This window comes from Aythya ferina (genome assembly GCF_964211825.1).
Source record: "Aythya ferina genome assembly, chromosome: Z".
Taxonomy (NCBI): Eukaryota; Metazoa; Chordata; class Aves; order Anseriformes; family Anatidae; genus Aythya; species Aythya ferina.
This window is the reverse complement of record NC_140299.1, coordinates 10,494,587-10,518,578: the sequence shown is the minus strand read 5'-3', so window position 1 is coordinate 10,518,578 and position 23,992 is coordinate 10,494,587. Positions and strand designations below refer to the sequence as shown.

Sequence of the window (23,992 nt, the reverse complement as noted above, 5' to 3'; positions counted from 1 at the left end):
GACGTGCCCTGTAGGATACTGGTCATCCAGTCCTGAGGTTGCCTGCATGAAACTTAACCCAAGGCAACGCTTCCTGATTCCTCAGATCGGCTGGTTTGTGAAGGACAGCATGGGACAGTGGAAGCCTGTAGAGGGGAATATGACCTGTGTGGGTGAGTGAGTGAAGCAGCCACTCTGTTCTCCACAGGCAGGGAAAGTGGTGCCAGATACAGCCTACAGCCCTAAGGCACCAAGGCCCTGTGCTTGGGGTGGTGCGGGAATGGCGTGGGTGTTCGCTGTGGAGAAAAGAGCTGCGGATGCAGCAGGGTTTGTGTTTGTCCCTGTCAGAGTGAAAGGGAGCAGTCACAGATCAGCTGCTAGGCCTGTGGTGGAGACTTAGAGGGACCACAAGCACCTGGCCTTGTCCTCTGCCAGCGTCTGGGAGCACCCCAGGCCCAGACGAAAGTGCAGGCAGTGCCCAAATGTCGTGGGGGAGAAGGCAGAATGGGCTTGGACAAAAGGTGTGGGGGGACATGGCAGTGGGGGAGGTCTGCACAGGGCTGGGAAGGGAAGGCAAGGCAGTGACCCTCTTCAATGCTTCCTTCACAGAGGCCTTCCAGGTCGTGCCTGGGACCTTGGAGGTTTCCACCACCAGCATCAAACTGAACTGGACCTGCAGTCTGCCCGATGCCTGCCAGCGCATGCAGGCCACGTGCAGGCTGGCAGGGCCTTCCTCCCCTCCCTGCGAGGCTGAGGAGGTCACGGCACAGGAGATGCTACACGGCCATAAAGGAACATTTACTTGTCCACCTCTGCAGCCCTTCACTGTCTACAGCGTCACCATCTCAGTGCCCCCCAGCACCATCCTGTTCACACGGCTCCTGAGGACAAAGGCAACAGGTAAGTGTCCCTTGCCTGTAATGCCAAGGTACCTTTGCTTTTCTCCCCAAAAACTCAGCCCCAGGTGGGTGTCCCCATGTGTGACCCCCTCTCGCTATGCTTCCAGTGCCCGAGAAGCCAGAGCGCCTGTGGCTGGATGCCAGCACGGGGACGCTGCAGTGGCAGGCGCTGCCCTCCTGCAAAGGGGAGATCCTCGGGTACCAGGTACCAGGGGAGTGGGATGCAGGCAGCAGGGAGAGGGGTGTTTGTGGTAAGATCAAGACCCTGCTGTCCCCCCTCGGGGCTGGGTGGGAGCCGGGTGCTGGTTCCCAGCAGCTCCTGTCCTTCCTGCAGCTGAACGTCACGGCCAGGAGCGCGCAGGACGGCAGCTTCCTGGAATTCCAGCAGGTGACAATGAACAGCTCTGTCACCCAGTACACGCCACCTCGTCAGATGCCTGGGAGCAAGTACACGGTGACAGTCCAGGGCCTGACAGCTGCTGGCGCAGGGGATGCTTCCTACCTGGAATTTCAAGCCTATGTCTCGGGTAAAGGTTTCTGTGCCTCGCGCCTGTTAGGTGCTGTCTGTCTGTGCACCCTGTGCCATATAAGATAGCAGCTTGGCCCCAGAATTGTGGGGACAGAGCACTACAGCCCTAGGACTGTGTGCCCTCAGTCTATCCAGACTGCATTGGACAGGTTTCTGGTCCCTGTGGGTGTTTCCTGGAGATGGGACACTTCTTGTTGCTCCAGATCCTCCCTGCCTGTCAGACCTAAAGGCAGGACACGACTGTGTCTCACTGCCTGTCCCTGCATGGAGCCAGGACTGCAGAGCCTGGACACATGCACGCACACATTCACACACCCCAAGGCAATGTTTGGGCACCCACCCCAGGCTGTGGCACCCACTGCTGGCTGTGTGCTTAGTTTCAGGGCAGCCTCCAGGCCCCTGGCCATGGACTGCGGTCACCGTGGTGGCTGTGCTGTCAGCGATGGTCATGCTGTCTGCTGGGATCCTGTGGTTTGCACTGTCTAGGTAAGTAGGCAGGGAACTTGGGAGTTGCTGCTCTGCCTCAGGCCATGCTGGGCTAACAGGGTGGCTGGTGACAGAGGGGGCTTTCTGCACTGCTCTCACCCTTTTCTGGGTGCCATGGGGGCTGCAGCTGGTCCTACCGTGGCTTGGCTGGTGGGCTCCTGGCTGGGTCTCCAGGCCAGCAGAGCCCTGGGCCGCATCAGCCTCTCCCCAGCCTCAGGACACCCCTTTGCCTTCCCAGGAGGAGGAAAGCCTTGCCCAGGAAAGCCGAGGAGGACCATTACACAGGTAGGGCCACGGCAGCAGGGCCAGGCTGGGAGGAGAGCAGGTCATTGCCAGGAGAGCCCTGCAGCCCCCTGTGCCGCTGCCTGCCCGGGTCTGCGCTGCTCCTCCTCCTGCAGCCCTGGGTCCCTCAGGCTGTTTCTGTCCCCTGCAGAGCTCCAGCCCTATGAAAACTCGGACCACTACTGTGTGATCAAGGAGAGGTTTCTGGCCGAAGAAGACGCAGGTAGGAGATGGCCCTCACATGTGCCGGGGAGAGGGTCGAGAGCGACCCGAGGAAAGGGCCGTGGTGGTGCCAGGCAGTGCCCAGCGCTCCGGCCTGTCTCAGCCCCTCGTGGTTGTGGCAGCGTGAGCTCTGCCGAGGGCTGGCATCAGCCTCTGCCCTGGGTGCTGTTGGTGTCCGCAGGTAGAGGTGGCCGGGCTGGAGAGCGACCGTCCCTGTCCCTGCCCCTGCCCCTGCCCATCCTGGAGTCCTCAGGAATCAGACAAAGCAGTGAGGGAGAGGAGAAGATGGGGTGAATGTCCCCGGATCCGTGCTGGTGGCACTTTCTTTGCCTCTTGGTCCTCCACAGCTGGAAGCAGGGCCTCACAGCTCGTGCTGTGCTACTGTTCCCCCCCCAGCCCCCCAAATTTCCTCCCTCGTTAAGCTCCTGCACGCTTTGTAACACAGCAGGAGCAGCCCAAGGCACGGGATGAAACGCTTGCACCCACAAAATTGTGTCCTCCAGTATTTTGGCTCAGCTATTCCATCCTGACCTGGTGCCTGCAAGTGTCATTTGAGGCCAAAGCACCCCGCTGGGTTCCCAGCCCCTCTTTGCTTTGCAGCCCCATCCCCATCTAGCTCCAGGACTCTGCCTGAGCTGTGCCCAAGCTTGCTGCCCTCTCAACTGCTCTGTTGTATCCAAACAACCAATAAAGTGGTGTGGTGTGCAGGGGGCTGCCTGCCCCACTACGGCATCCACCTGGCCATGAGTCCTCCCTTTTGTGTGTGTGAAAGCTGTGTCTGTGTGAATCTTCACAGAGAAGACTGGCCCAGGCTTTTGCAGGGACGATCGCCGCCGTCTTCTCCAGCTCTGTGGGTAGGCTGAGATGTCTGTATGTCCTCCTCCTGTCCTTGGGGACACGGGCTGTCACGAATGGGCTGTGACAAAGTGTGGGATGTGCTTTTTGTACCCCAGAATGCAGCCACGGTGGGAGGGAGGGACACGCAGGAGGAGCACCTCCTGCCCTCCTTCTGCACTGCCCCTTGGTCGGCAGCCTTGGTGGGATTGTTTCTCTCCCAAGTTCTCGCTCTTCTCTCCCAGCTGCTGTTGTGCAGCAGCTTTTCCCTTTGCTGTGAAGAATCCACTTGAGCCAGATGTCATCATTTCACCCCGATGCTTGCTTCTCCTTGCAGGCCGTTGCACAGGTGTGCGTGGTGAGTGGTGGTGAGTAGTGCTGAGACTCCAGTCCTGCCCTGGCAGTTAATGCAGTTGATGCCCTGTGATTGTAAGGCTGAGGCTGTCTCCCTGTCCTTGCACCTCTGCAAGGTCTGGGTTGTGATCTTTTCCCCTTGTGGGAACGCCACAAGTCTCCTGGGTTGATGTGGCACCTCCCAGTCCTGCAAGATGTGCCTGTCTGCATTTGCCGTCCCAGATGGCAGGAAGCATCTCTTGCATGTCTTCCAACTCATAGAGCACTTCCCTTCCTGACAGCCAAAATGAGCAGCCAAGTGCCAGGTTGCTGTGCTGCATTTTTATTGCAGTCATCCCCTGGGAAGTCCCTCACCTGGGGGGGTTTCTCCTGTTAGCATGTACCACCATCTGCTGACTCAGATCTGCACAAGTAAGTGACTCTTGTGGTCTCTTGGTCTGACTTGTTCTCTGGTTGCAGAGGTGGGTCTGAGAATAAAGTGGCACAAGCTATGGTGGGAGGGTTCAGTATGTGTTGTGCCAGTCTTGGGGAATGCCAACATTTGAGAGAGACTTGGAGCAATAGGAAAATCTCGGCTTGGTGTGGGACTGACAGGCAACAGGGTGTCTCTAGGCACTGCAAGCAGGAAACCCTTCAGATATCAGCACATCATCCTTGCCTAACAATTTTGCACAAGAGCCTTGTGTACCTCTTGCAACATGCTGCAGGCTCTAGAAGCAACCTGACAGCCACGCAGCTCATCCCAAAAGTTAGCCAAGGACCCGAGGCATGGGGAGGCCGGTCATTCCCAGGGCATGTGGCTCTGGCACCTCTTCCAGAATGGACAGGTCATGGGAGCCAAGGGCTGAGTTTAAAAAAAAAAAAAAAAAAAAAAAAAAAAAAGAGGTCTCAGGGACATTTTTTCATCTTCCAGCAATTTGCAGGTCAAGCACTCCCTGAGTCAGAGGGGTATCTTTGCATGCAATGGCTCTTGATGGTCTTTTCTTCCATCAGCTTGTCTAATCTCTTTTGGAAAATACAACAGCCTTAGGATGCACTCTGTACACTGGCAGGGAGTTATCCAGTTTTACCTGGCACTGTGTAAAGATCCCCTTTCCTTTCTTTATTTCTAAACTGCCACCTTTTGAATGCTCCTCCCTCCCAGTATTATGGAGAAAATCGAATGGCAGCCATTCCCTTTCCCTCCTCTCTGAGTCCCTCATTTTATACAGCTGCCGTATCCTGCTTCCATTTTACTTTTTCCTGCAGGAAGAGCTTACTGGTTGCTCCCCATCTGGAAGGCATCCCTGGTGTCTTTTCAGTCACCTTTCTCTGAACATCCCTATTTTCCCATAGCATTTTGGAAACGGGGGTGCAGGATTGCACATGGTGTTCAAGAAGCAGGTGAACTAAAAAGAGGTGAACCGTGGATTTACCTGGTATTGTATTCTCATTTGTCCTGGTATGCATACGTGTTGTAATAGGCAGTGGGCCCTGAGCTGCCTCTGACAGACTTTCTAGTACTTGAGATCTTGTGCTCTCATGGCTCTGAGGAGAACATCTTGCTGCGAAGGTACGATTGTTTCTTGCTTACCTAAGCTGCATTTTATCTGCAGTTCTGTTTGCCAGTCATTGGAGTCTGCTCTCATTCTGCAGCGTTCTGTCACAGCTGGCTTCTGTTTTTAACACCAGGCATCGTCAACAAGCGTGACTCCTTGCCCCCTCTGAGTCTGAGACTCTGCTCCCTGAGAAGAGCAGACCTGTTTCATTTTGGAACCAGTTGCTTCCTCAGGTGAGAGCTATCCTCTTGTCCCACCCCAGAGATGAGCTCGGTGACCAGAGGAAGGTAAGAGCTGTCATCCCTGTATGGGGGAGACTCTCCTGCGTCTGTTCTAGCAGGTTTGGGGGAACAGCGCTTCCACATCCATCTTTACCCTAGCCTTCAGGATATTGTAACCTCCCATCACAGACCCCCCTCCCAACTTGGAGACGAGTACCTGATTCTGAACAGTGAATCTGGAGGCCAGTTCCTTCCCTCTGTCATTGACATGACTCTTGCCCTCTGTGCCTGCCCTCCTGGAGCTGCAGGCCCTAGAACAGCGCATGGCAATCACGGTGTAGTTGCATCCAGGCTTTATGGCTTTGGGATAATGATGTCTTTTTCTTTCTTTTTCTCAGTATGTCTCTCTGATGACACAAATGAGTTATTTGTGTTATCAGTTGTGGAACACTCTGGTTCTGCTCTCTCTTTTACACTCTGCAGGACTCCTTGCAGTTCCACTCTCCTTTGTACCCTTGACTCTCGCCAGCTCTCCTAATACTGTATTGGAAGACATCAAACAGCTGTGATTACTGAGGGGAAGTGCTGTGACCTGTGACATCTCCAGAAGCCATGTGAGCAAGAAGAGGCTTTGGGAAGCGTGTGGCAGAAGCCTCAGGAACGTGAGCTTAGGGATATGGTTTAGTGGAGGGCTGTTAGCGTTAGGTTGGAGGTTGGACTCGATGACCTTGAGGTCTCTTCCAACCTAGAAAATTCTGTGATTCTGTGTGATTCTGTGAGTGGTGGTTGGTGAACGCGCTCTGGTAGCAAGGAGCTCTTTGGGGTGAAGCTCTGGGATCCTGGTGGCTGGGGCTCTGGGGAGTGCCAGTGCCAGGGTGTCCCTGGGGAAGGAAAGCAGCAAAAGGCAGCAGTGCTGACACCGATGGGAGGATCCCTCCTCAAAGAGGAAGGCTCCTGTTTTCAAAGTGATTTCCCGTCGAGATGTTTCCTTCTTCTTCTTGCTCCTCTTGCAACCATCAGATACAATTTCAGTGCCTGGAGGCAGCAAGTGGAGCTGAGGTCTGAGTTGTGCCCGGGCACTGGATGCTAGCATGGCCCTGCAGTTGCTGGCTTTGACCTTCTTCCTGGTCCTCATCCTTCTGCTGGGAATACAGACACAGGAAGATACTGGTCCCGAGACCCAAGGATTATTCTGGAAAACAGGTAAGAAATGCCCGCTCCTCTCTCTGAAAGAGAAGAAATTTTTCCTCTTTCATTTGCCAGTTTGATGTGCCTTTTACCACCGGCAGCACACGGCAGCTGTACCGCAGGGGCTGGAGGTGCAGCGGGGTTTGGGGCTGGAGGGCAGCAAGGCTCAGTGTGCTGGGAAAGCCTCTGTGAGCTCTGGGCTGTCACGCTGCATGGAGGGGGCAGTGTCTCTGGGAGAAAGAGGTGTCTGGTTCTCACCGCATGGCATGTAGACAAAGCCTGAGCATGTGGCCTTCCTGGGACGATAAGGGCAATGTCCACTCTGCTGGGGAGCTGGTGTGGTGCTGGTGCTTATTGGATCTGTGGGCTGGAGTCCGGGGGGACACCTGAGGGGCTTTCCCAGCTGGGACACCTGCTGCCTCTTGGAGACCCTGAGGGCAGGATATGTGGTGCAGTGGGCCAACCCTTGCCTTCTCTAACTGAATATATACATATAGATATTTATATCCGTTCCTGTCTGTTCAGAAGATGATGTGAAACTCATGAGATGCGATCATTCTCCAACGTCATGTTAGGGAAGTTCACTGCATAAATTGTATAGGATCTGAAGGAGCTGACATAGGCTTGAATGGGGAAGTGCTCCTTATCTACATGCCACAAGTGTAGGCTGGTGACTGCAGGAATCACAGGCATTTCCAAGTATGTTCCTATTAGGAGGCTGTCCCCATTCAGCAGAACTCCTGTGTACCAAATCCTCTGGGCCAGCCTCACGCGTGCCCCAGCTCTGAGCACCGCTACCTGAAGAGCTGCAGGCAAGGCGATGCTGGGAGCGAAGGAGTGGGGGTGGCGGGCAGGGTTCTGGGGGCGCGCTGAGGAAGCCAGATGACAAATCTGCGTCCCAGCACTGGGGAGGAGGCAGCGCTGCGTGCGCGGTGCCAACGCTGCCGGCAGAGGATGTGGTCGGGGCGTGTGGCGCAGCGCTGCTCCCTGCGCTGAGCAGGCGGCATTGTCCCTTTGTCCTATTGTCCCCCGGCCGTCTTTCTGCACGGCTCTCTCAGAGCTTTCCTCAATGCCTGTACCAAAGCCTCGTGCCCTTACAGTCCTGTTGTGTCCAGCAGGGAGGCCGAGAAGCTTGCAGGGGATGTTTTCCTGCAGGGCTGGCTCTGTTTGGCCGTGATTCACTAGCAGACGGCCAGGAGCCATAGCAGCAATGCCCAGCGCTAGGTAAAACGAGGCTCTGTTCAAACAAACAGTTTGTGTTAGTGGAATTGAACTGCCAGAGGGGGCTCAGGGATAATCCTGGGGCAGCGAAAGCCCAAGGGAGGCCGTGGAGGAGCCCCGTGGGGCCGCACACCCCGGCTGTGAGCTGCATGCTGCCCCGTGCTGCCACTTCCCGCTCCACAGCACAGCTTCCCGAAACACGAACCTCACCTCCTGCTGCTCAAAGCCTGCCAGCTGCCCTCCTGCACCGTGTTGGCCTCGCTGAAGCTTCACCTGGACCCTTCATTGTGTCTGTGGGCGGCCCTGCTGTGCTCTGAGTGCCTCCCTGCTCGGCCATGCTGTGAATCCCTACAGGGCTGGAAGCCCAGTGCTCCTTTCCCTGCTCTCTCGGAGCCCTCCCGGAGCTCCAGCCTGGAGGAAGGGGCCAGCCCCACGTGCTGTGCAGCGTTACCCCTGCCTCTGCCGGGATGTGCCCTGCAACGAGCCACAAACCCCTGGAGAGGTCCATCAGCGGCCGCAGCAGCAGAATGCGCTGCCCACCTTTGGCTCTTCCCATCCCACTGACACGCTCTCCTTCTTCTCTGTGCAGTTTGCCCGAAGCCTGAGTGGGACTCAAGCCTCCGCTTTGTCCCAGAGAAGACATTTTACGATAACGGGGAGGAGCTGACACTGAGCTGCTTCACTGAGGATGATCCTCCTCTCGCTGTGATCAGATGTGTTGTATGGATCTTCTGGGGACATACCTGGGAGGTGAAGGACAAGCAGGGAAGGTGGCATAGCACTGAAATGTACCAGGCCTGCACAGGTAACTCGGGGGCAGCAGCTCTCCCCTGCCGCGGGCTCCTCTCCATCAGCAGGGCCCCTGGCGTCTCACCGCGCCCGTGGGATGCCTCGGGCTCGGCTCTGGGATGGCCGCGGCCGGGAGCAGCCCCCGAGCTGGGCCGGGACGGGAGCCCCCAGCGGGGCCCGGCCTTGCCTCTGCCCTGCCTCTGCGGCCCGTCTGCCTGAGCTGTGGCCAGATCCTGCCCTCAGCCCTGCTGCTCTGAGCACCTCACAGCCCCGCGGGGCTCCTGTCCCACACCCAGGGGCTGTGCCAATAGCCGACTCTGCAGGCAGTCATGTTCCAGTCTCGGCCCCCTCCTGCCTGAGCACCCAGTCCCCAAGGAGGACTGTCACGCTTTCTCCCCTGCAGGAAAGTGCCAGAAACCCCAGTGGGACAAAAGGGTCGTGCTCGTCCGAAAGAAAGGCAACTACACACCGAACTACACACCGAATGAGGAACTGAGGCTGTCTTGCCCTGGAGTTGTCAAGCCCTCCTTCACCTACGCCAAATGCGTGAGGGAATTTCAAGGAGAGACTTCAGGAAAACCTGTCTATGGGGTCAGCTGGTGGGGGAGGAGAGGCACAGGCGCCTGGACCCGCATTGAGGAGCCCGTAGCGTGTGTGGGTACGCGGGGCAGCTCTCCCCGTCCCCTCTCTGCCCCCACACTCCCGAGCCAGCCACGGCTCTGCCACCCCAGCCCCTGCTTGGCGCTGCGGTGCCCTGCCGGCTGCTGAGGAGCTCCCCCCTCAGAGCACCCTCCTTCCCCACTGGTCCCTGTGACGCTGCCGTCCTGGGCTCAGCAACCCTCAGGTTTCCTCATGGCCTTGGTTCCCAAGCCTCCTGGCCCCGCTCTCACACAAATTTGCCTTTGACAGTAAAATGCTCGAGGCCGCAGTGGGACGCTGACATTCGTCTGGCACCAGAGCGGGACGTCTATGAGGAGGGCGAAGAAGTGAGGCTGAGCTGCCCGGAGGGTTCCCTGCTCCCCTTCCAGCAGGCTAAATGCACATGGAGACCTCAGGCTGTGGCTACAGGGGAGCACAAGGGCACCTGGACACAGAAAAACAAGTTGGGGCAATGGGTCCCCATTCAGAGCCCCACAACGTGCATCAGTAAGTGGGGTGACAGGAGGTGCCTCGCCTGGAGCCCCGTGGCCCTGCGGCTCCTCTGGTGCCAGGGCACGGCGAGGTGAAGGGCAGCCTGAGCTGGGCTTGGGGTCAGCTCCAGAGAGCGGCTGCAGGGGGTCTCCTGCTGCAGGTGGGATTGTCCTGGGAAGCTGCCGGCCGTGGGATGTGGTGGGGGGCAAAGAGCGAGCATGGAAATGGGGTGGAGAAGGGATTTTGTGGGCAAGTGACAAGGGGAGCCCCCTCCCTCCCAGCAAGGCGTGCTGGGGGGCACGTTATGGCACATGGACGGCTCTCCTTCCATCTCCCTTTGGTGGCTGGAGGGACTGCTGGTGGTTGCTGATAGCTGGCGGTATCCTGCCTCACCTCATCACCCACACCCCAACGAAACCCGCTTTTGCCTTGTCCAGGTACATGCCAGAAGCCCTTGTGGGACTTAGCACTCCGTCTGGCACCAGACCAGGAGGAATACAACAGGAACGAAGAAGTGATGCTGAGCTGTCCCGAGGGTTTTGAGCCATCTTTCACCCACATCAAATGTTTAAGAGAAGTGCAGTCCACCAGCGCTAGGAAACGTGTGTACAGAGAACTTTGGTTGGGAAAGGGCACGGGAGGTGCCTGGACCCACATTCGCTCCATGGTGCAGTGTGTGGGTAAGAGAGGTGCCAGGAGCTCTCCTGGGGCCCCTGAGTGCTGGGAAATATAGGAGGAGATGCCAAAGGCAGTGGGAGGCAGCCCCTGCGCCTGCCCTGTGTCCCCAGGGGTGCCTGGGCGGGGAGGGGGCTGGTGGCAGCCTCTGTGCCTGAGGGTCCCGGCAGGAGGGGCTGCAGCAGCCGGCCGGGGGCAGCATCTGGAGCTGACCCTTCCTGCCCTCATCCCCTTCCTGGGGCCGTGCTGCAGAAGCTGCTCCACGTCATGTCCCGCAGCTCCATCCCTCACCGTAGCATGCCAGGGCAGGGATCTCCTGCCACGTCCCCTGCCTTGCCCTGCATGGCCAGCCCCTGCCCTGCTAGCACCTTCCCCTCTTGTTGTTGCAGGCAAATGCCAGAAGCCCCGCTGGGACCCCAGATTAATCTTTGTCCCAGACATGGCATCCTACGTCCTCAGTGAAGTGGTGGTGGTGAGCTGCCCTGAAGGGCACTGGCCTCCTCCCATGAAGATCGCCTGTGTAGATATCCCAGGCCAAAGCTCTCCAACTCCTCAGAGGTCCTGGGTTGTGAATAAAAGCACTGACTACTGGCAGCCTGTAGATCACTGGCTGTGCGTGGGTGAGTGAGGAGGTGCATTTAAGAGGGAAGGGTGGGCCCGATGGCAGAGTCCTGCTGGCCCTGTGTCAGAGGCACGCATGGAGGTTGCCAGCCGGGTGCGGGTGTGCTCTGTGGCGAGAGGGCCAGCGCCCGTGGGAGCATTTCCCTCCCGAGGAGCTGAGCCTGCTGCCAGGCAGCAAGGGAACGGAGCAAGGGGTTATAAATGGCTCAGTCTTCAAAATAGGATTATAATCAAAGTTCACAATTTATTAAAGGAATAGAGGCAAGCAAACAGCGCTGGGTGCCCCGGGAGTCTCCGCTCCACCAGGACGCACACCAGTTACATCAAGTAGATGATTTTTATGCTCCTAGACTAATACATATTCATTACTACTTCTAAAAAAACCTGGCTTGTTATAATTAGCTTGCGGTATCCAGTTCCTCCTACTGGAGCATGCGCATCAGTCTCCGGTGGTCCCCCTGGGGGTCTCTGGGGGTCTTTCATGCTGAAGGCTCGTAGTCTTCCTCTCAGTTTTTTTCTTTCTTGTCCTTCCCCTTTGTACTCCTTAGCAGCATGTCAAAAGCTTACACAGCGTCCCCTGCAAGTTTTATCTCCTAGCCATCCTTCAGCTTCTTTTTTCTTCTCCTTAATCTCCTGGCCACCTGGCCAGATATCAGGGGCTTGCATAGTGTCCCATTCAGAAGCCATAACAGTCACTAGTTGTTAGCAGTGGTAAGTGGGCTCCTCTGCGGAGGGGCTGGCTCACCCCGCGCCCTGTGCCCGAGGCTCTCTGCCACGTCCTCCCTTTTCCCTGCCTGGCACCTTGCTGTGGTCAGGGGCTGACGAGTGCAGGAGCTCCTTGTGGGGCACAGGACACCTTTCTTTTCTCATAAGTGCGGGTGATCCTCCATTCCACACAGTACATGAGCCCACAGACACCTCTATACCCTTGCACAGATTCGTTGCCATTGCTGGGGCCATTGCAGATTCGTGGCCCAGGCTGTGGCACCCACTGCTGGCTGTGTGCTTCTTTTCAGGACAGCCTCCAGGCCCCTGGCCATGGACTGTGGTCACTGTGGTGGCTGTGCTGTCAGTGATGGTCATGCTGTCTGCTGGGATCCTGGGGTTTGTGATGTGCAGGTGAGTAGGCAGGGAACTCAGAGTCGCTGCTCTGCCTCAGGCCATGCTGGGCTAACGGGGTGGCTGGTGACAGAGGGGGCTTTCTGCACTGCTCTCACCCTTTTCTGGGTGCCATGGGGGCTGTAGCTGGTCCTACTGTGGCTTGGCTGGTGGGCTCCTGGCTGGGTCTCCAGGCCAGCAGAGCCCTGGGCCGCATCAGCCTCTCCCCAGCCTCAGGACACCCCTTTACCTTCCCAGGAGGAGGAAAGCCTTGCCCAGGAAAGCCGAGGAGGACCATTACACAGGTAGGGCCACGGCAGCAGGGCCAGGCTGGGAGGAGAGCAGGTCATTGCCAGGAGAGCCCTGCAGCCCCCTGTGCCGCTGCCTGCCCGGGTCTGCGCTGCTCCTCCTCCTGCAGCCCTGGGTCCCTCAGGCTGTTTCTGTCCCCTGCAGAGCTCCAGCCCTATGAAAACTTGGACCATTACTGTGTGATCAAGGAGAGGTTTCTGGCCGAAAAAGAAGCAGGTAGGAGATGGCCCCCACATGTGCCGGGAAGAGGGTCGAGAGCGACCCGAGGAAAGGGCCGTGGTGGTGCCAGGCAGTGCCCAGCGCTCCGGCCTGTCTCAGACCCTCACGGCTGTGACAGCGTGAGCTCTGCCGAGGGCTGGCATCAGCCTCTGCCCTGGGTGCTGTTGGTGTCCGCAGGTAGAGGTGGCCGGGCTGGAGAGCGACCGTCCCCGTCCCTGCGCAGGACGCTGGGAGACCACTGCAGGTGTCAGAGAGCAGAGACCGCGGGGAGGACGACCCCAGCTTAGTGCTGGTGGCTGCCAGGACCCCGTCTCTTGCGTGACTGTGACCAGCACTGGGGGTCTCGTCCGGGCAACCAAAGCAAGAGGACTGCAGCCGTTTCTTTCAGGGCACGAAGACACTGCCCTCTCCAGCCCTCCTGGCCTTGCCTGGACAGGCAGCGGTGCGAGAGGCTTCCCAGTCTGACCGTGGGAAGAGGCACTGGGTGCTCCTGGGCCTTCTCCTACCCCATGGGGCCCGGCATTTTGGAGGCCTCCTCATGGCCCTTTCTCGACTTTTGGTGCTCCCCAGCTGTAAGCAGGACCTCTTACAGCCTGTGCTGGGTTATTGTTTCCCCTCCCGTTTCCTCTCTCGTCTGTCACCAGCACCCTCTGCTACAGGGCAGGAGCTGCCCACGGCCTGTGCCAGCGAAGGCGTGTTTTGGGTGTCCTCCAGTGCTCTGGGTGCATCTGCCCCTCATCCTAGGGAGTGTGTCCGGCCTCTGGGACCAAGCACATTGCTGGTGTGGCCTGCGTGCTCTGCTGGAGCTGCTCCCCGTGGATATCGGGCCGAGAGGGAAAGGGTGGGCTCAAGCCAGTGATGGCTGAGAACGGGGAGTGAGCGGGTTTGTGAGATGGGGAAACTGAGGGGCGGTTTGTGCTCCTTCCACCTCCTGGGTGCCCACATGCTTTACGCCACTCTGCCTGCTCTGTTGGGACAACCAATAAAGGCCTGTGGTTTGGAGAAGGCTGCCACTCTGTTACTGCTGCGACCTGGTCCCCTCCGTGCCCTTACGGGCTCACACACCCTGTGGGTGCTGAGCTACCTGGGCCAAGTGGAAGGCCAGGGATGTGCTGTGCTCCTCCACAGCCCCCGTGACTGATCGCCCAGCCCTGTTGCTGAGCTGGAGGGGAATAATAAGGCCCAGCTGGAGGGGCTCTGTGAGCGGGCTGTGTGCCTGCGTGGTGATGGAGGCCCAACTCACTTCCCCTTTGGCTCAAGTCATCTCCCGCAGGACGTGGGAAATGAGCCCAGAGCTGTCGTTCTGCAGCTCCTCTGAGACCCCTCAGCAGCACGCCTGAGGATCTTCAGAGCTCTGGCTGTGTGGTGAGGAGCTGCTTTCTGTCCTCCCTATTCCCCCGTGGACACCAGGGCCTGGAACATCCCAGACATCGAGGGTCAGCCCAGAGGCTCTCCTTGTTGAGCAGCACACTGCTGGAGGATGGGATGAGCACGTTCACACTGCACTGGGTGATGAACGGGCTGAAGAGCAGGGCTCAAAGCCTTGTGGTGAACGGGGCCGTTTGAAGAACCAGCAGAGCTGGCTGTCTTCCACAGACAACATCCCAGTGATCCCCAGGACATGACTGGGGGCCGCCGTCTGTTTCTGGAGGAAGAGAAAAGCAGTAGTGCTTAGGAGTGGGAGGGAAGATTGAGCAGCTCCGAGGGTTTCCTGAGGCATTCAGCTGGCACTGGAGGGCAGGGTGCTTGGTTCGATGGGGACAGACAATATTGCCTGCTGAGGGGGAGGAGGAGGAGGCAGCTGGGGACAGAGCTGAGGGGAAGGAGAACACGCGGTGTTTGTTGGCCGTGTCTTTCTGAAGGAGCTTTGTGTGAGGGTTTTGAGGGACTCCTTGCAGTTCCCCTCTCCTTCCTACCCCTGGCTCTCGCCAGCTCTTCTAACCGTGTCTTGGAAGACATCAAACAGCTGTGATTACTGAGGGGAAGTGCTGTGAGTGTGACATCTCCAGAAGCCACGTGTGCATGAAGAGGCTTTGGGAAGCATGTGGCAGAAGCCTCAGGAACGTGAGTGGTGGTTGGTGAACGCGCTCTGGTAGCAAGGAGCTCTGTGGGGTGAAGCTCTGGGATCCTGGTGGCTGGGGCTCTGGGGAGTGCCAGTGCCAGGGTGTCCCTGGGGAAGGAAAGCAGCAAAAGGCAGCAGTGCTGACACCGATGGGAGGATCCCTCCTCAAAGAGGAAGGCTCTTTCACCACATACGACTTGCTCATGCGGCTGCTTCCTTCCTCTGGTTGCAATTCTTGCAATCACAGCTGCCAGTGCCTGGAGGCAGCAAGTGGGGCTGAGGTCTGAGTTGTGCCCGGGCACTGGATGCTAGCATGGCCCTGCAGTTGCTGGCTCTGACCTTCCTCCTGGTCCTCGTCCCGCTGCTGGGAACACAGGCACAGGAAGGTACTGGTCCCAAGACCCAAGGAGCACCCCGGGAAACAGGTAAGAAATGCCCACTCCTCTGTGCAGGAGAAGGTTTTTCTGCTCTTTCACCTGCAAGTCTGGTGTGCATCTTCACCACCGGCAGCACACGGCAGCTGTACCACAGGGGCTGGAGGTGCTGGAGGGCAGCAAGGCTCAGTGTGCTGGGAAAGCCTCTGTGAGCTCTGGGCTGTCACGCTGCATGGAGGGGGCAGTGTCCCTGGGAGCAGGAGGTGTCTCACCTGCTTTTGTCTCTGCCAGGAACGTGCCAAAAGCCCTCGTGGGACCCAAGGCTCCGTCTGGCACCAGAGCAGGAGGAGTACAAGGAGAACGAAGAAGTGATGCTGAGCTGCCCCGAGGGTTTTGAGCCATCTTTCACCCACATCAAATGTTTAAGAGAAGTGCAGTCCACCAGCGCTAGGAAACGTGTGTACAGAGAACTTTGGTTGGGAAAGGGCACGGGAGGTGCCTGGACCCACATTCGCTCCATGGTGCAGTGTGTGGGTAAGAGAGGTGCCAGGAGCTCTCCTGGGGCCCCTGAGTGCTGGGGAAAACAGGAGGAGATGCCAAAGGCAGTGGGAGGCAGCCCCTGCGCCTGCCCTGTGTCCCCAAGGTCCCCAGGGGTGCCTGGGCGGGGAGGGAGCTGGTGGCAGCCTCTGCCGAGGGTCCCGGCAGGAGGAGCTGCGGCAGCCGGCCGGGGGCAGCATCTGGAGCTGACCCTTCCTGCCCTCATCCCCTTCCTGGGGCCGTGCTGCAGAAGCTGCTCCACGTCATGTCCCGCAGCTCCATCCCTCACCGTAGCATGCCAGGGCAGGGATCTCCTGCCACGTCCCCTGCCTTGCCCTGCATGGCCAGCCCCTGCCCTGCTAGCACCTTCCCCTCTTGTTGTTGCAGGCAAATGCCAGAAGCCCCGCTGGGACCCCAGATTAATCTTTGTCCCAGACATGGCATCCTACGTCCTCAGTGAAGTGGTGGTGGTGAGCTGCCCTGAAGGGCACTGGCCTCCTCCCATGAAGATCGCCTGTGTAGATATCCCAGGCCAAAGCTCTCCAACTCCTCAGAGGTCCTGGGTTGTGAATAAAAGCACTGACTACTGGCAGCCTGTAGATCACTGGCTGTGCGTGGGTGAGTGAGGAGGTGCATTTAAGAGGGAAGGGTGGGCCCGATGGCAGAGTCCTGCTGGCCCTGTGTCAGAGGCACGCATGGAGGTTGCCAGCCGGGTGCGGGTGTGCTCTGTGGCGAGAGGGCCAGCGCCCGTGGGAGCATTTCCCTCCCGAGGAGCTGAGCCTGCTGCCAGGCAGCAAGGGGACGGAGCCAGGGGTCTGCTCCCACCAGCAGTTGCCTCGAGCAGTGAGTGGTGATGCAAAGCTCACGCCCAGCTTCGGAGCACATCGTGATCCAGACTCCTCCAGCTCTGCAGCTGGAGACCTGCCGTGGGCAGTGTCACCTCCGGCTTCCTCTCCCTGCTGCTGGGTGGGAGCAGGGCTGTGACCACAGCACCTTGCAAGGGTGCCAGGGGAAGGGAAGGCAAGGCAGTGACCCTCTTCAATGCTTCCTTCACAGAGGCCTTCCAGGTCGTGCCTGGGACCTTGGAGGTTTCCACCACCAGCATCAAACTGAACTGGACCTGCAGTCTGCCCGATGCCTGCCAGTGCATGCAGGCCACGTGCAGGCTGGCAGGGCCTTCCTCCCCTCCCTGCGAGGCTGAGGAGGTCACGGCACAGGAAATGCTGCATGGCCAGAATGGAACATTTACCTGTGACCATCTGCAGCCCTTCACTGACTACAACATCACCATCTCAGTGCCCTCCAGCACCATCCTGCTGACACGGCTCCTGAGGACAAAGGCAACAGGTAAGTGTCTCCCAACAGATATTGTGATGGTCAGCGACTGTCTTGGGCACAGCAATCAGAAAACAATGGAACATTAAGTCTTCGGTGAATGAATGAAGGCACTTAGCAGAACCGCTGCCTTGGGATTCCAGAGGACAAACTTTGGCCTGTCTAGAGATCTGGTTGACACAGTCCCCTGCGAGGCAATTCCACATGCTGAAGGACTCCAGGAAGGCAGGACTTTCTTCGAGGGAGAAATCTTAATGGTTCAGGAGCAGGCTGTCCCAACGTGCCCGAAGTTGAGCTGGTGGGAGAGAAGACCTGCCCGTCTGATCAGAGAGCTTTTTTGGGAACTCAGGAAGGGAAAGTGAGTTTATGAACTCTGGAAGCAGGGGCAGGCAGCTCAGGAGGACACAGAGCTATTGTCAAGCTGTTCAGGGAGAAAGTGAGAAGGGCCAAAGCCTGGGGCTCAGTTTGGCTAGTGCAGTAAAAGACAAGAATTAATACTTTCATAAATACCTCAGCATCAAAACGGCAAATGGAAGACTAAGTGGAATCTCCATCCTAGTGAGAAAAGATGAGGATAAGACTGGGGTACTTAATGTCTTTTTTTCATCACTCCTTATCAGCAAGGCCAATTGCTCTCAGAGTACCCAGCCCCCTGAGTTGGAAGGTGGTGTCAGGGGGTGAGATGAAACCCCTGTCATACAATGGGAACTCTCAGTGACGTCCTCCATCTTTTGAATGGTCTTAAGCTTATGGGGCTGTGCAGGAGTCATCCAAGGGTACTGAAGGAGCTGGCAGAAGTGCTCACCAAGACACTTTCAATCATATACCATCAGCTCTGACTAACGAGGGAGATCTGGAGGTTGACTGCAGGTTAGCATATGTGCCTCTGTTCTGTGAGAAGGGCAGGAAGGAGGATGCAGGAGGTTTTGGGGTTCGACTGTACCCTTAGACATTTTGCAGGCAACACCAAGTTTCATGGGAGCATTGATCTGCTTGAATGCAGGAGCGCTCTGCAGGTGGGTCTAGATAAGCTAGGCCGATGGGCTGAGGCCTACCAGTCGTCTGGTATTCCACATGGCTAAATGCCATGTGCTGCGCTTGGGTCCCAACAACCCCTTGCAGTGGTCTACACTTGGAGAAGAGTGTTTGGAAAGCTGCCCAGCACGGAAGGACCAGGGGGTGCTGGTTGACATGAGCCAGCAGTGTGGCCATAAGGCCAATGGCATCCTGGCCTGCACCAGAAATGGAGGCCAGCAGGATTCATCTGGAGCTCAATCTGGCTGCTGCTGTTAAAGATAACAGAAGATATTTTTATAAATGTTTTTATAAACACAAAAAGGAGGACTAAGGAGAATCTCCATCACTTATTAGATATGGGGGGAAACTTAGTGACGAGAGATGAGGAAAAGGCTGAGGTGCTTAATGCCTTCTTTGTCTCAGTCTTTAGCAGCAAGAGCAATTGTTCTCCAGATACCCAATACCCTCAGCTGGTGGAAGGGGATGGGGAGCAGAATGTGGCCCTCACAACCCACAAGGAAATAGTTGTTGACCAGCTACGGAACTTGGATGTACACAAGTTGATGAGGCCGGATGGGATCCACCCGAGGATACTGAGGGAACTGGCGGAGGAGCTGGCCAAGCCACTGTCCATCATTTATCAGCAGTCCTGGCGATCGGGGGAGGTCCCACTCGACTGGCAGCTAGCAAACGTGACACCCAGCTAGAAGAAAGGCCAGAGGGCAGACCTGGGGAACTATAGGCCTGTCAGTTTGACCTCAGTGCTAGGGAAGCTCATGGAGCAGATTCTCTAGAGAGTTATCACACAGCACTTGCAGGGCAAGCAGGCGATCAGGGCCAGTCAGCATGGGTTTATGAAAGGCAGATCCTGCTTGACGAACCTGACCTCCTTCTATGACAAAGTGACGCACTGGGTGGATGAGGGAAAGGCTGTGGATGTGGTCTACCTGGACTTCAGGAAGACTTTTGATGCTGTTTCTTACAACATTCTCCTCAAGAAACTGGCTGCTCATGGCATACGCTTCATTGGGTTGGAAACTGGCTGGATAGCCGGGCCCAAAGAGTTGTGGTGAATGGAGTCAAATCCAGTTGGAGGCCGGTCACTAGTGGCGTTCCCCAGGGCTCGGTGCTGGGGCCGATCCTCTTTAATATCTTTATCGATGATCTGGATGAGGGCATCGAGTGCACCCTCAGTAAGTTTGCAGATGACACCAAGCTATGCGCGTGTGTCGATCTGCTTGAGGGCAGGAAGGCTCTGCAGGAGGATCTGGATAGGCTGCACCGATGGGCTGAGGCCAACTGCATGAAGTACAACAAGGCCAAGTGCCGGGTCCTGCACCTGGGGCACAATAACCCCAAGCAGAGCTACAGGCTGGGAGAGGAGTGGTTGGAGAGCTGCCAGGCAGAGAAGGACCTGGGAGTGATGGTTGATCGTCAGCTGAATATGAGCCAGCAGTGTGCTCAGGTGGCCAAGAAGGCCAACAGCAGCCTGGCTTGTACAAGAAGCAGTGTGGCCAGCAGGGCTAGGGAGGTGATCGTCCCCCCGTACTCGGCTCTGGTGAGGCCGCACCTCGAGTACTGTGTTCAGTTTTGGGCCCCTCGCTACAAGGACATCGAGGTACTAGAGCGGGTGCAGAGAAAGGCGACAAAGCTGGTGAGGGGCCTGGAGAACAAGTCCTATGAGGAACGGGTGAGGGAGCTGGGCTTGTTCAGCCTGGAGAAGAGGAGGCTCAGGGGCGACCTTATTGCTCTCTACAGATACCTTAAAGGAGGCTGTAGCGAGGTGGGGGTTGGTCTGTTCTCCCACGTACCTGGCGACAGGACGAGGGGGAACAGGCTAAAGTTGTGCCAGGGGATGTTTAGGTTGGGTATTAGGAAGAACTTCTTTACGGAAAGGGTTGTGAGGCATTCAGATGTGCTGCCCAGGGAAGTGGTGGAGTCACCATCCCTGGAGGTCTTTAAAAGATGTTTCGATATAGTGCTTAGTGATAAGATTTAGTGGAGGACTGGTTAGTGTTAGGTCAGAGGTTGGACTGGGTGATCTTGGAGGTCTCTTCCAACCTAGATGATTCTGTGATTCTGTGACTATGAAGTTATTGTCCCCTTGTACACAGCACTGGTGAGAAAGCATCTTGAATACTGTGTTCATTTTTGGGCACATCAGTATAAGAGGGATATTGAGCTGCTGGAATTTGTTCAGAGAAGAGCAACAAAGTTTTAGAAGAGACTACAAAATAAGAGTTCTGTGCTTTGTGCATGACCCTGTCTCGCTGTTCTTCCAGTGCCCGAGAAGCCGGAGCGCCTGTGGCTGGATGACAGCACGGGGACGCTGCGGTGGCAGGCGCTGCCCTCCTGCAAAGGGGAGATCCTCGGGTACCAGGGGAGCAGGGGCTGCCCATGGATGCAGGCAGCAGGGAGAGGGGTGTTTGTGGTGAGATCAGGACCCTGCTGTCCTCCTTGGGGCAGTGTGGGAGCCGGGTGCTGGTCCCCAGCAGCTCCTGTCCTTCCTGCAGCTGAACGTCACGGCCAGGAGCGCACAGGACGGCAGCTTCCTGGAATTCCAGCAGGTGACAATGAACAGCTCTGTCACCCAGTACACGCCATCCTGCCAGATGCCTGGGAGCAAATACACAGTGACAGTCCAGGGCCTGACAGCTGCTGGTGCCGGAGATGCATCCTACCTGGAATTTCTACGCAGTGTCTTGGGTAAAGGTTTCTGTGCCACGGGCCTGCTTAGGCTGGTGTCTGTCTGTCCACCCTGTGCCGTACAAGATAGTGTCCTGGCCCCAGAGCTGTGGCATTGCTTCAGCCCCTGCTCAGGTCTGTGTGAGCAGAGCTGGCCCCTCTCTTCCACTACAGAAGATGGTGCCCAGCCCTGCCTAAAGGGACCCTTGGGGCTCACAGCAGGAGAACAATAAGGCTGTGGATCTTGGCTGTGGAGCCCAGTCGTGCTGTCCAGACTGGCTTGGAAGTTCTTCCAGACTGACACCCAATGCCAGGGTTTGGGTGAATGGCCCAGGCTATGGCACCCACTGCTGGCTGTGTGTTTCTTTTCAGGGCAGCCTCCAGGCCCCTGGCCATGGACTGCAGTCACTGCGGTGGCTGTGCTGTCAGCGATGGTCATGCTGTCTGCTGGGATCCTGGGGTTTGTGATGTGCAGGTGAGTAGGCAGGGAACTCAGAGTCGCTGCTCTGCCTCAGGCCATGCTGGGCTAACGGGGTGGCTGGTGACAGAGGGGGCTTTCTGCACTGCTCTCACCCTTTTCTGGGTGCCATGGGGGCTGCAGCTGGTCCTACTGTGGCTTGGCTGGTGGGCTCCTGGCTGGGTCTCCAGGCCAGCAGAGCCCTGGGCCACATCAGCCTCTCCCCAGCCTCAGGACACCCCTTTGCCTTCCCAGGAGGAGGAAAGCCTTGCCCAGGAAAGCCGAGGAGGACCATTACACAGGTAGGGCCACGGCAGCAGGGCCAGGCTGGGAGGAGAGCAGGTCATTGCCAGGAGAGCCCTGCAGCCCCCTGTGCCGCTGCCTGCCCGGGTCTGCGCTGCTCCTCCTCCTGCAGCCCTGGGTCCCTCAGGCTGTTTCTGTCCCCTGCAGAGCTCCAGCCCTATGAAAACTCGGACCACTACTGTGTGATCAAGGAGAGGTTTCTGGCCGAAGAAAACGCAGGTAGGAGATGGCCCCCACACACGTGTGGGGCAGAGGGTCGAGAGCGACCCGAGGAAAGGGCTGTGGCGGTGCCAGGCAGTGCCCAGCGCTCCGGCCTGTCTCAGACCCTCGTGGTTGTGGCAGCGTGAGCTCTGCCGAGGGCTGGCATCAGCCTCTGCCCTGGGTGCTGTTGGTGTCCGCAGGTAGAGGTGGCCGGGCTGGAGAGTGACCATCCTTGTCCCTGCGCAGGACGCTGGGAGACCACTGCGGGTGTCAGAGAGCAGAGACCGCGGGGAGGACGACCCCAGCTTAGTGCTGGTGGCTGCCAGGACCCCGTCTCTTGCGTGACTGTGACCAGCACTGGGGGTCTCGTCCGGGCAACCAAAGCAAGAGGACTGCAGCCGTTTCTTTCAGGGCACGAAGACACTGCCCTCTCCAGCCCTCCTGGCCTTGCCTGGACAGGCAGCGGTGCGAGAGGCTTCCCAGTCTGACCGTGGGAAGAGGCACTGGGTGCTCCTGGGCCTTCTCCTACCCCATGGGGCCCGGCATTTTGGAGGCCTCCTCATGGCCCTTTCTCGACTTTTGGTGCTCCCCAGCTGTAAGCAGGACCTCTTACAGCCTGTGCTGGGTTATTGTTTCCCCTCCCGTTTCCTCTCTCGTCTGTCACCAGCACCCTCTGCTACAGGGCAGGAGCTGCCCACGGCCTGTGCCAGCGAAGGCGTGTTTTGGGTGTCCTCCAGTGCTCTGGGTGCATCTGCCCCTCATCCTAGGGAGTGTGTCCGGCCTCTGGGACCAAGCACATTGCTGGTGTGGCCTGCGTGCTCTGCTGGAGCTGCTCCCCGTGGATATCGGGCCGAGAGGGAAAGGGTGGGCTCAAGCCAGTGATGGCTGAGAACGGGGAGTGAGCGGGTTTGTGAGATGGGGAAACTGAGGGGCGGTTTGTGCTCCTTCCACCTCCTGGGTGCCCACATGCTTTACGCCACTCTGCCTGCTCTGTTGGGACAACCAATAAAGGCCTGTGGTTTGGAGAAGGCTGCCACTCTGTTACTGCTGCGACCTGGTCCCCTCCGTGCCCTTACGGGCTCACACACCCTGTGGGTGCTGAGCTACCTGGGCCAAGTGGAAGGCCAGGGATGTGCTGTGCTCCTCCACAGCCCCCGTGACTGATCGCCCAGCCCTGTTGCTGAGCTGGAGGGGAATAATAAGGCCCAGCTGGAGGGGCTCTGTGAGCGGGCTGTGTGCCTGCGTGGTGATGGAGGCCCAACTCATTTCCCCTTTGGCTCAAGTCATCTCCCGCAGGACGTGGGAAATGAGCCCAGAGCTGTCGTTCTGCAGCTCCTCTGAGACCCCTCAGCAGCACGCCTGAGGATCTTCAGAGCTCTGGCTGTGTGGTGAGGAGCTGCTTTCTGTCCTCCCTATTCCCCCGTGGACACCAGGGCCTGGAACATCCCAGACATCGAGGGTCAGCCCAGAGGCTCTCCTTGTTGAGCAGCACACTGCTGGAGGATGGGATGAGCACGTTCACACTGCACTGGGTGATGAACGGGCTGAAGAGCAGGGCTCAAAGCCTTGTGGTGAACGGGGCCGTTTGAAGAACCAGCAGAGCTGGCTGTCTTCCACAGACAACATCCCAGTGATCCCCAGGACATGACTGGGGGCCGCCGTCTGTTTCTGGAGGAAGAGAAAAGCAGTAGTGCTTAGGAGTGGGAGGGAAGATTGAGCAGCTCCGAGGGTTTCCTGAGGCATTCAGCTGGCACTGGAGGGCAGGGTGCTTGGTTCGATGGGGACAGACAATATTGCCTGCTGAGGGGGAGGAGGAGGAGGCAGCTGGGGACAGAGCTGAGGGGAAGGAGAACACGCGGTGTTTGTTGGCCGTGTCTTTCTGAAGGAGCTTTGTGTGAGGGTTTTGAGGGACTCCTTGCAGTTCCCCTCTCCTTCCTACCCCTGGCTCTCGCCAGCTCTTCTAACCGTGTCTTGGAAGACATCAAACAGCTGTGATTACTGAGGGGAAGTGCTGTGAGTGTGACATCTCCAGAAGCCACGTGTGCATGAAGAGGCTTTGGGAAGCGTGTGGCAGAAGCCTCAGGAACGTGAGTGGTGGTTGGTGAACGCGCTCTGGTAGCAAGGAGCTCTGTGGGGTGAAGCTCTGGGATCCTGGTGGCTGGGGCTCTGGGGAGTGCCAGTGCCAGGGTGTCCCTGGGGAAGGAAAGCAGCAAAAGGCAGCAGTGCTGACACCGATGGGAGGATCCCTCCTCAAAGAGGAAGGCTCTTTCACCACATACGACTTGCTCATGCGGCTGCTTCCTTCCTCTGGTTGCAATTCTTGCAATCACAGCTGCCAGTGCCTGGAGGCAGCAAGTGGGGCTGAGGTCTGAGTTGTGCCCGGGCTCTGGATGCTAGCATGGCCCTGCAGTTGCTGGCTCTGACCT

At 57.9% G+C, this 23,992-nt stretch overlaps 2 protein-coding genes across 10 annotated transcripts; both read left to right on the top strand.

The window, feature by feature from the left end:
- On the top strand, nt 1–3,144 carry LOC311427282 (uncharacterized protein). Of its 2 annotated transcripts, none has more exons than XM_084504565.1 (8): nt 1–152; nt 589–879; nt 986–1,083; nt 1,213–1,405; nt 1,785–1,893; nt 2,132–2,178; nt 2,327–2,398; nt 2,579–3,144. In XM_084504565.1, exons 1-8 carry the CDS (start codon nt 47–49, stop codon nt 2,689–2,691), a joined length of 1,029 nt encoding a protein of 342 aa, XP_084360691.1. In that variant the 5' UTR covers nt 1–46; the 3' UTR covers nt 2,692–3,144. The 2 variants fall into 2 exon arrangements, with proteins under 2 accessions (XP_084360691.1, XP_084360692.1); XM_084504566.1 differs by lacking the exon at nt 1–152 and adding an exon at nt 318–444.
- Nucleotides 3,145–5,873: 2,729 nt separating this feature from the next.
- LOC311427281 (uncharacterized protein) lies at nt 5,874–22,594 on the top strand. 8 transcript variants are annotated; one of them, XR_014687284.1, is made up of 13 exons: nt 5,874–6,006; nt 6,365–6,547; nt 8,343–8,558; nt 8,946–9,200; nt 9,452–9,688; nt 15,323–15,565; nt 15,956–16,186; nt 16,625–16,915; nt 20,434–20,626; nt 20,978–21,080; nt 21,318–21,364; nt 21,513–21,584; nt 21,767–22,594. XR_014687284.1 is itself a non-coding variant. In XM_084504563.1 (12 exons), exons 2-12 carry the CDS (start codon nt 6,436–6,438, stop codon nt 21,790–21,792), a joined length of 1,833 nt encoding a protein of 610 aa, XP_084360689.1. In that variant the 5' UTR covers nt 5,874–6,006; nt 6,365–6,435; the 3' UTR covers nt 21,793–22,594. The 8 variants fall into 8 exon arrangements, 3 of the variants coding, with proteins under 3 accessions (XP_084360689.1, XP_084360690.1, XP_084360688.1); XR_014687285.1 differs by having other exon boundaries at nt 20,203–20,626; nt 20,983–21,080; XR_014687286.1 differs by having other exon boundaries at nt 20,203–20,626.
- Nucleotides 22,595–23,992: the final 1,398 nt, after the last annotated feature.